This window comes from Pagrus pagrus, assembly GCF_965226575.1.
Source record: "Pagrus pagrus genome assembly, chromosome: 11".
NCBI classification, from domain to species: Eukaryota; Metazoa; Chordata; class Actinopteri; order Spariformes; family Sparidae; genus Pagrus; species Pagrus pagrus.
In genome coordinates, this window is record NC_140195.1 from 16,211,657 (window position 1) to 16,223,056 (window position 11,400).

General features: G+C 41.8%; 1 protein-coding gene across 1 annotated transcript; it reads right to left on the reverse strand.

Moving 5' to 3' along the window:
- Positions 1-4,359: 4,359 nt before the first annotated feature.
- arf3a (ADP-ribosylation factor 3a) lies at positions 4,360-8,863 on the reverse strand. Its single transcript, XM_084366857.1, has 5 exons — positions 8,780-8,863; positions 7,511-7,693; positions 7,314-7,424; positions 6,846-6,970; positions 4,360-6,754 (listed from the first exon to the last, which is right to left on the reverse strand). The coding sequence occupies exons 2-5, from the start codon at positions 7,656-7,658 to the stop codon at positions 6,593-6,595; spliced, it is 546 nt and encodes a 181-aa protein (XP_084222983.1). The 5' UTR covers positions 7,659-7,693; positions 8,780-8,863; the 3' UTR covers positions 4,360-6,592.
- Between the last annotated feature and the right edge of the window lie 2,537 nt (positions 8,864-11,400).

Here is an 11,400-nt window from a genome sequence, read left to right on the forward strand (position 1 = left end):
TGACCTGAAAGTTTAAATACAGTCTCTGAATCTGATTTGTTCTTATAAAAACGATAAGTTAAATTTTTTGTCCACTTGCCTCCTGAACTGAATGCAAAACCTTGCAGAGCGACATTACTCAGTAAGTTGGATGAAGTTTTCACAGCTTGAGTCGAGTGGAGTGTGAATGTTTCTCTCCTGCTCAGTAAAACACAGTGAAGTGACTAACTACAGTAAAAACCAGACGTATAAATTATTGTTGATTATTTTCACATTCTCAGGTCAAGAAAAGCAGCTTCGATAAAGGCCTGATCATTTCTGGGTCTCTGCAGAGTCTGGCAGTTTTGCAACCAGTGGTGGAGGAAGTGTTCAGATCCTTTACTCAAGTAAAAGTACTCTTACCACGCTGTGAAAATGTAGTTAAAGTATCAAAATTAAAAGTGGTCATTGGGCAGTAAAATGTTCCCTGTCATTGTTTTACTGTTATATATGGTGTTTTTGGATTTTATTACTGCTGCATTCATGTGTATTTTACATATTAAGGCAGTAGTTGTTAAGGTTCAGCTCATTTTAGCTACTTTATATACTGTTGGGAGGTTTAAAGGTGCAATATGTAAGAATTGACCACCTGTTGAATTCATACTCCAAACAAATAGGGGGCAGCACATCAAAGTAACCGCTTACTGCTGTCAAGCATCGTTAGCTAGTTAGCCCCAAGCCTCCAGGAGGAGTGCCAGGCTTTGAAGCCAACTTTCGTAGTGGCCAAAACGCCACTGAGCAGCTTTCATAGGAATGAATGGGGCTCTGCTTCCAACACTGTGTCCAGATTTTAATATAACATCCATGGCTAGCTCACTTAGCGGTGCAGCTAGCAGTCCAGATGGGGAGCTCATAGCACCGGAGAAGTGTTGGTGTTTACACTGCAAGCATAGGATGAGTGGACCGGGCCGGCCCGAGGCTAGCTGGTTAGCATACTGAACATGCTTTGCAACACAGTACATATGTCATAACACAAAACATGTTATTCCATCAAATTCTGTTGATAATTGTTGGCTAGTTAAGTTTTTAATGTCTTCAACAAGAAGTCTTACATATTGAACCTTTAATCAACAGCAATGCATCTGCTGATTGATTTTTATTTTCATGTCATGAAGATGGCCAACAGAGGCTTTACAAGACACCAAAGTACAGTTGCAGTAGTCAAACATTTAATTTCATTACAAGGGTATTTGACAGGGTATTTTGTTCAGAATCATCTAGCCAAAAGAAATCAGTATAAATGGAGGACATTTAGTAAAAGAAAACAGGACATGCTGTTCAGGGCGTCACTTTGTGTTGAAAAGTGGTGGGGACATAAGGGCTTAGATGAAAAGAAGTCTTGTAAACAATCTTCAACAGATGCAATTTTAGGCAATGTAATGTGGCAACCATATGAGGTCGAAGTATTTATTTACTTTGGGGGAAAACATGCATAATGTTATGCTAACATTTGTTATTTTTATGACATTTTTGACAAATTATGCTTTTAAGAAGTGATGGGGACAAAATCTGCCATTTCAAAAAGTGCTGGGGGCATGTCCCCAGTGTAAATGACACCTGTGAATCCCTTACATCCTTGTAGACGGGACAGAAAAACAAAAAATGAAGCACATTCTTAATCTCACCTAACTCTTACAACTAAGTCTGTTTCCTTCTGGACTGACATTAAATCTGCTGGGCTGATGGTAATGTTCCTGAATGTGACTGAACAAAAGGATTTTTGCCTTATCTTTAAATACGTCTTCACATAAGGTTCTGCACTGTAGTTATTCTCTATGAGACAATAAATTCATAATTTTTGGTTATCATATATAAAGTTTTCAGTTTTCAGTGTTTTCTATAAATGAGAAACTTTTTGCTCCTAATCTCCTGAATATCACAAATCAAACCTCCTCTGGAAAATGAATGATATATCGTCCAAATAGATTCTCCACTTAAGGCCAAACTGAGGTAAATATTCTGTATTCTATAACATCATCATATGTTTGTCATGTGAGAACTACATATCTCTAAAAAGTTCAGTTTCATGAGCTCAGGAAAAACAGCCTGTTTCAGCTCTGTGAGGTTTTCTAATTAGTTTATTTAGCTGAAGAAGATGATCATTTTTTAACACATAAAGGAAACGCTTTATCCTTCAGTTGATCAACACATCTGGAGATACATGGTTTTCACTGGACAGGAAGGGAATGAAAATTTGTAATCTGAAAAGTAACTAGTAACTAGTAAGAAAAATGTAGTGGAGTAAAAAGTGCAATGTTTTCCTCTGTTATGCAGTGGAATTGAAGCATAAAGTAGCATAAAATGGAAATATTCAGGTAAAATACCTTTAATTTGTACTTAAGTACCATACTTGAGGAATTGTACCTAGTTACATTCCACCACTGTTCACAACGCCACCATGGTGTCAGCCCCAGTGTCAGCCCTGGTGGCCCTGTCCCTTCCAAAGGCGAGCTGTGGGGGTGACTGCTGTGGCCTTTTGCGGTTGCCACTCCCTTCAGAGATTGATGAATTGATTGTGGGGCTGCTGCCAGTGTGTCTGTGCCCTGGGCGAAGGCGTCCCGGTTACGGGTGGGAATCCCAGCTATGGCATCCGCCCTGGGGCTACTATTGTGGTTGTCCTGCAGGGGGCCCTGGGGGCTGGTGGCCCCGGGAGCAGCTCTGACCCACATACTGCTGTCACACCCCTGGAGACACAGCGGCACTCTCCTCCACACAGACCTCTGATTGGCTCAGACAAAATGACTCTCTGTGGAGAGCAGCAATTCCACAGGGAAACTACCTGACTGTGTCAAACTTCTCTTGATGGCAGCAGTTAGCAAAGGCCAAAAGAGAAAGACCACATAGATCCATGTCCTTCCCACCTCTTTCCTTGCCCACATCCACCAGTACATGCTCAATAACCAGGTTCCTTGTATGTGCAGTTAATTAATCTGACTTCAGTCTAATTTGGCAACCGATACGAGGAACATTTGCCGAGTTAAAAAATATTTAAGTCAGAATGCTGTGCAGAAAAATGAAAAATATCAGATTGTTTTCACTTTCATCCTCTGAAGTTTCTCTGTGCTCGCCTTAAATCTCAGTTTAGGTTCATGTCTGTAAGAGTGTGACTTTGTGACATCACAGCTGGTTTGGAAGCATTGCAGTGGATGTAATATTACAGTTCCCGTGACACGACATGCAGAGTGCTATTTGATTATCCATATGTTGGATATTTGGATATTTGGAGCAAATATATAACCTACAAATGTGGTAAAAGCCTCATAAATTAACTTTTTGTGGAGAAAACCATATCAGACACAAATCATTCCACCAAGGCCAAACAGCCCCCTTTAATTCAATGAAGCCCGATCCAACTGAAACCACCCATACCTACTTAACCATGATTTAACCACCATATCTAAGATCCATATCAAATTGTACTCACTCAAGGATACTGGCCACCTATATACATATGATTTTATTCAAGATCCATGCATTAATAATGAAAATGTCGGAAAACGGAAATCTCGCAATGTTAAAGAAAGTGAGAACATTTCCTGGATCTGTCCCTTTATCCGGATCTGCACCAAATGTTAAAGAGGTCTGTTCTGGGCCGCGACCCACCCTCCATACAAGTTTTGTGGAAATCTTTCTAACAGTTTTTGTGTAATCCTGCTGACAAACCGACCAAAAAACAGACATCTGTAAAAACGTAAGGTCTTTGGTGGAGGTAATTTGGGCTGGGCAATATATTTATATTGTGATATACAACTATATATATCATCTTAGATTTTGGATACCATTATATCATGTTATGGCATAAGTGCTGTCTTCTCCTGGTTTTAAAGTCTGCATTACAGTGATGTAATTTTCAGAATTTACCAGACTGTTCTATTTAGTCATTAAATTCACATTACTGATAATTATTTGTCACTTATTGTGCTAAAATTTTGTGAAAGTATCAAAAGTCATCCCTACAATATTGTCGTACTATTGATATCCAGCTCAGTCCTAGCATTTATGGAGTGCAAGATATCAAATCAAATCAACTTTATTTATATAGCCGTGAAGATGTGAGTGAAGAAAAACTTGCCATATTGAAAAAAAAATCCTTTTAACAGGGAAAATACATCTATATATACATATTATATATATTTATTTATTGTATATATTATATTCATCAGCTATCACGATGTAGCCTAATGTTATTGCTGATATTAATAATATTAATATTATCATATCATAATATTATTAGTTCAAGGCCATATCACCAAGCCATGGCTCAAAGGTTTGAGATCTACATAACAGATAAATAAGGGATAAAGTGCAGGTGAAGGTGAAAAATGAGTCAGCCAAAGCAAATTTGTGTTCTGGTCTTTTTATTGATTGATCGATGTAGTGCCAGGAATCATTAAATCATTCAACACTTTTGCACCAGTTTGTGTTGCTTTTATCTCCTCCTTTTGATAATATTCCTCTAAAATCCAATGAATCCATGTTCAGTTTGTTCCCTTTTTGAATAATCATCATCAGCTGGAATGTTCTGCAGTCAGTTTAAAAGTCGGCCAATAGTCATTGAAAGAAGGATGTTTAGCCACAACAGTACTGTGAGTGCATCAGCGTTACAGATCATAGGTGAGATACTTGAATGTCGGACATTCCTACATACAAACCTGTTATCAAAGAGAACTTAACCACCTGCAATATAAGGCCACAAAAACAATTTTCACACCAAACCGAATGTAATAGATTGCACGTCACACACACAAGCTGCTGTCAGTTATACATATCCGCCAACACACTGACTCCAATATCTACAGGTGTATCAATAACACTTTCAATTTGAGTACCATGGTATACTTTTCTTGTTACATAAACATATATACAGTTGCGCTGACATAGAAAAGCATGCTTTTGCATATTAGAAGGTTGTTCGGTAAACTTTACACTAAATCCATAACATTTATCAGTACAGCATTGTTCCAACCAGCAGCAGTAATTTAGACTAACAAATATAGTCTGAGGAAACAGGCTATTATAATTCACTTTTATTACAGATCTTGTACAGTATTAACATGCCTTATGATGCAGTATTACTTTCATCCTCTCTCCTATTTTTTTTCAATAACGTGATTTTGTGAACACTCAAAAAGACGACTGTCTGATCTAGTAAGCAAATCAAGAAAAAAAACACAAAAATCAACACTTGCCTTTTGGTCCAAAATAAATTAATACTCCATTCAAAAAATACACGAAAAAAAAACAAGACGTTACATTTTTTACAACAATAATGCGTTTAGTGTTACAGAGATACCGTTAAAACAAGAAACAAGTAATGTCACGCCAATTAGGGATGGATAAATCAGGATGACAAGCAATGTGAGTTCTTGTTGACAGATATAGTGCAGCTGCTCGCGCAAACTGAATTAAAAAATAAAACATTCGGAACCGTGTAAGCTCTCTGATATTGCCAATCACATGCTCTGCTGCATCACTCTCCACAGGGCAGGCCAGTAGCAGCATCACTTTTCTTCCCAAGCCACAGAGGTGGTACAGTGTGCCTGTCCTGTCGTCTGTATCAGTTCAGCTGTCACACCTCGCTGACGCCAGACAAATTGTTTTAACCCTTATTGAGCCAGGCAAGTCGACTATTAGAACAAATCTTTATTTACAGCAGCGGCCTGCGGTAGTTCACACAGCTCTTCACAAGCCCACGAGCCAGTACTGGGATATCTCCATGCAGTTTGGGAAGCAGCAATATACAGTGATACCGGGGCTTCTTTTTTAATTTTTTTTTTCCAACAGCTGCCTTAGCAGTGAATGCACATTGCAATAACGGAAGGGAAAACCATGTGATGCACTTAAAACGAACAGGGAATAAATAAATGTTGACAAAAATATGAATTGTTTAAGACTATCCAGTATGTCGTCATGTTTTGTGTCGATAAAATCATTAAAATTAAAATTAAAATAAATACATTTAAATAAATTAAATCTAAAATAACTTAAAGTTTTAATAAATAAAAATTTAGCTCTGAAGCGCGTAATCTGATGGTGGTAAAACAAGAAAATGTTACATTTATCGGAGCCTGTATGAGTATGCTGTTTTTAAACAATGTGATAGTATTCTGAGATAGTACTCCCACTATACTATTAAGACATTCTTTATAATTAACATCAAGTTTAAAGTATCTGAGGGAAGGTTGCTCTGCCATCATCACCTTTTCTGGACAAATTAAAAGGTGATGGAGGTCAGAGGTCATAGAGACTGCAAAGTAGAGGGAATACATATGCCTTTACAGTAACATTATACTATTACATCCCAATATTTAGCTTGTAAGAATGTGAGTAGTTTAGGTCAACTTCGACACCATTGGTTTGTAAATATTTCAAAACGCTCACCGCAGATCCAAATAAATCATATGACTGAAAATAAAGAGATGAATTGAAAGTATTTTTTTGGGGGGGGGAGCCATTGAGAGTCACCCCCTGGGAGCTTTTCAGCACTACCTCTCCATGTAAACACAATGGATCCACTATAACTTCTACCTGGAGCTGGCACCCAGGCTCTTCCCCACTTTACTGACCGTACCCATCACTTCTTGTTCTTCAGCTGATTGGCCAGCCAGTCCAGGCCCTCGTAGAGACCGTCTCCGCTGGTGGCGCACGTGGCTTGGATGTACCAGTTACGGTGGCGTAGGGAGTGTAGGCCCAGCTTGTCTGTGATCTCTGCGGCGTTCATGGCATTGGGCAGGTCCTGGAGGAAAGTCACATTGGGTGTGTCAATCAGGAGGCTTCAGGAGGAAAAAAGTAGGAAATACAAAAGAGGAGACACAAGAACGCTGTACCTGTTTGTTGGCGAAGACGAGAAGAACAGCATCCCGCAGCTCATCTTCAGCCAGCATCCTCATCAGCTCCTCTCGAGCTTCATTCACACGCTCACGATCATTGCTGTCCACCACGAAGATCAAACCTGCAGGGAGAGATAAGAGATTGTGTCTTTTTGAAGAGTTAAACAAAACCAGACACAATTTCATCCCTCTTTTTGACAATATGCTGACATTACATTTCTAAAAAATCATACTGCTTAATCACATTTATTCACCGTCAAGGCTTTCAACATGACTAAGACAATAATAATTTGAAACAGTTGGAGGCTGTATGCAAGTGACCTCATCTTAAGCATTAGTCAGATATGCCCTCAGGTGCTGGGGGCGAGAGAGTGCTGCAGGATCTGCCACAGGACTGAGCACCCTTATTAACTCCAACATGACTGTCTTGTGCATCATCTTTAAGAAGCAGCTGGCGCTGCTCACCCTGGGTGTTCTGGAAGTAGTGTCTCCACAGGGGACGGATCTTGTCCTGGCCGCCCACGTCCCACACGGTGAAGCTGATGTTCTTGTACTCCACTGTCTCTACATTGAAACCTGGATAAAAAGCAAACAAAACGAGTTACAAAAGCCGGACGAACTCAGTGACACGCTGTGTTGCAATGAATTCTTTCCTCACGCACCGATTGTGGGAATGGTGGTCACGATCTCCCCCAGCTTCAGCTTGTAGAGGATGGTGGTTTTCCCAGCGGCGTCGAGCCCCACCATGAGAATCCTCATCTCCTTCTTGCCTATCAGGCTCTTCAACAGGTTCCCAAAGATGTTTCCCATGATGACTGGTGGCTCTCAGCTCAACTGCAAAAGAACTGTGACACAAGCTACTGAAGGGACCGCTTTCCATACGTGGCAGCAAAGCAAAACAAACCGTGAACCACATATAGAAAGTCAAAACCACCCCCACACACACACAAATCACAGCAGCTCTTCAAATGCTTAACATCACCACCTTGTTAGGGCTCGAAGCCACCTCAGAGGAGAGCCAGTAAAAGTATACTTCACACCTCGGCAGGCGGCTGACCTGACTTAAAAGGCTTGTTGCTTTACACTTTGACAGCTCACTTGAGAAACTGGCTGCCATACTGGATCACTTTTCATGTGCTGCACAGTAAACCACCTTTTCTGCTGTTTCTGGCGATTGAACAAATGCCTGTGTAATACTCACTATGTATGACACTGAATAGCACACAACCTCGAGCTGTGAGAATGAAAAACAGCCTCTTTGAATGTGACTTGTAGTCTTTTTCCCTGTATGGTCCCTTTAACAGGCCACCTCTGCTGTCAACTTGAGCCATCCTACCTGAGGTGCGTTTGGGTTCACACGGATATTCCATAATTAGAAGGGAGCCTGCTGTGCGGCATACGAGGCATCTCTAGAAAGCTTTTATTTTGTATGCTCGTCCATCTCAGCGCTGGCAACCGATGCTGTTGGCCTCGCCATCCATTCATTTGCCTCAAATACACAGGCTGTAGCTGCTAGCATAGCCTTTTATACAGCTGCAGTGGCCGCACATCCATGTACATCTGTCATAACGCGAGGGGAAGACGGCGGATGCTGCAGTACAAGCAGGCGGTGAATTTGAATGAGCTCAAATTGCGGCTTTCCAGCGTGAAACGAGAATTATTCGAGCTGTAAGCCAGCGACAATATAAGCTAATGTCTTCGATATTGAAAAGGAAAATCCTCCGGGTCAATTTGTGTGCTGTAATGCCCTCGGTACAGTCACGACAAGCGCACCAGTCGGCCTGATGTCGTCGATTTAACGGCCGCTTATTTTTCATTCAGCACGAAGCGTTACGAGGCGTTAAAAACAGCGTTACATCCGCTGCGGTCACCTTTATTACTCGTATACATCTTTAAGCATTTTTCACCATTTGCATGTCATTCACACTTACCCGTCAACGGCAGGCAGGCTACCAGCTGGAGTCAAGGCAAAGGACTGGATGATAGTCTCGCGATGAGCAGCGGCTGTGTTACTGAGTGCTCTCGCGATATTTGGACTCCAGAACACCTCTCATGGTTTGTCATCGATGACTTGTTAGAAGCCAGGAGCACTGCCGGAGGGCAGCTCTAATTCAATGTTCCCTTCATAAAACATAAAAAATAACTGTGTGTATCATCAGCATCGACCTGCTCCAACACTTAACCTGATTTTTGTGAGATGAAATGCAGCGTAGAGCTTTTAACACGTGATTCATACACAATGTAGTTTGTGACAAATAGTCATGGGTGTAAATGTTATTTGTGTGGTGGCTGCTGCGGCAGGATACCAACGACTAAACCAATATGATATGTAGTAGAGAGTCTGCAGGCAAACATGCTTGAATAATTAAAACAGGAATCATCTTAATGAATAAGTAAATGGCTGGCTGTAATAGGATGCCAAGTGATACTTCCTGGCAGCAGCCCTCTGTGTGTGACAGATAATGAGGTGACAGGAGGCACAAAAACACAGACTGAATCAATATTAAAGCAGATTACTACTACCGAATACTGATTTTGTTAAGGTATCATGTTACTTTATATTTATGTACTTTTGCAGCAGAATGATAATACATACAGGAATTAGGAAGGAACTCCTAAGTGTGGGTTTAACCCATTAACCATAAAAGAAAACAACCCCCAGAGTGATTACATGACATGCCCCAAACCAGCCCCACAGCCACAGGTGAATTCAACATTCGCCTCCCTCTTCCTCTCTGTTGTGTGTCGGTCAGTGGTCCGGTGATAGATGTGTTTATCAATCCAGTGGTGAAGGCAGAGGAATAAAGAGGGGAGCAGATGTTTGCAGCTGCAGACCAGATTACGGGGTGGAGTGGATGGTGGGGGAGCCTGCTGAGTTTGTGTGCGCCGGGGAGTTTTTCGAGAGGGTTACAGGGGGGTTACAGCGGGCTCGGGTGGTGGCAGGAGAGGTGGGGTGGGGAGTTATGACTTAAAGGAGCCTTTCCTCTGAAGTGTCTGCCAGCGTGCACCCCAGCAAACACAATCACAAGTCTCGTTGGTTCTGCTAGCTGAACTAATGAGGGCCTGCGCGTTGAGGGCAGGGGCTTTGATGTTCTGGGTAGCTGGCTCCTTGTGTTTTCTCTCCCGCTCTCCTTCTCTGCCTGTCCCACATCAAAAAATGAAAGGGGAGTTGAGAAGCAGATGTTTTCAGGCATGTATTTATACAGAGTACACTTTATTCACCCCCTTCTCCATACCCCCATTTGTCCTTTGCTTCTGCATCTCTGCCGTACGTACAGCAAGGATCTATCTCCCTATCTTTATATCCAACTAAACACGCTAAATCGCCTTACTTTATACATATAATCATCCTGTCAATCAAAGTGGGTAACTTTTATCTCTCCTAACTTCCTCTCTCTGCCTCCCTCTCTTTAATTTCAGCCCAGTCTGGTTGTCATTACTCGGGGGGCAGTCAATGTGTTGCTATGCATGTGTCTTATGTCTGCAGCGATGAGGGGGAGAAAGAGAGGAAAGAGAGCGCAGAAGAGGGGAGAGAAAGCAATCCCAGGCTGTCCACCAACCTCTGTCTCACACATGGGACAAACAGTGACAGGAAATTCCCTCTTGCAGCAGCTCCAGGGTGAAATGATAAAGGAATGAAGAAATGCAAACCAGAAATCCATTCCCTTATCATTCCTCACCAGTTGCTGTCTCCCTTTTATTCCCTCACTAAATATCAAACAGTCAGAACAGTCGATTCAGCCACTGGCACTGCCATTCCTAAGGAGTCAAGAGATATTTACAGAAGTCCACACAAACAAGACTTAATTGGCATTAAATCCTATATGGCAGAGGAGTTTTTTTCCCCAGCACGGAGACAGTTTGGATCATCTCAGATATCGAGGAATGCTGCTATCATAAATTCAGTCAGGTGTTGACGTTAGCATTTTTCTAAGTCTGCGGTGTGACTGGAATGAGAATGCAAATCACTCGGGTCACCAGGAGGACTGTCTGACACTTCACATGAGCGGAGCAGCATGCATGTTTTTGATTGTGCATCAGTGCCAGGATTTCTACATGTAAGTGTCTCTGCACATAAACGCATGCATGTGTTTATGTCCCTGTGTCTCTGTTTGTGTAGTCTGTCTCCCAGGTAACAGGGACACTACATTCCACGTGGTTTCAGCGAGTCCCTCCTTTGGCTATGAACTCTGGACAGATGATCCCCTCAGATGCTCACACAGCAAAGACTGGTATAATCGCCTCCCCCCCCACTCTCTGCTCTCTTGATGCTTCTTTCCAGTAATAAAACTCATACTTGAAGGAAACAATATCCTGCAGCCATAAAAAGTCCTTCTCTCAGCATGAAGTGGCCATAAAAAAGCCTCTCACCTCCCAAATCTGTAGTGCGTAGAACTTGCCCCCCATTTACACAGAAACAGACACACACACCCTTCAGCATCAGTTCTAAAGCAGGACCATCCCTCACTTTGACATGTACGACATGTGGGAAGAATCTAAAGGAGTGCTCAGACTGATGAAGTGGACAAAAGCAAGCGCAGAAGAACAAGAG

Excerpts from the sequence above, each read along its gene's own strand:
- arf3a (XM_084366857.1), bottom strand. The coding sequence starts at position 7,658 with ATGGGAAACATCTTTGGGAACCTGTTGAAGAGCCTGATAGGCAAGAAG. Across the intron at positions 7,425-7,510 it reads GACCACCATTCCCACAATCG|GTTTCAATGTAGAGACAGTG; the intron begins GTGCGTGAGGAA and ends CTTTTTATCCAG. Across the intron at positions 6,755-6,845 it reads TCGTCTTCGCCAACAAACAG|GACCTGCCCAATGCCATGAA; the intron begins GTACAGCGTTCT and ends ACTTTCCTCCAG.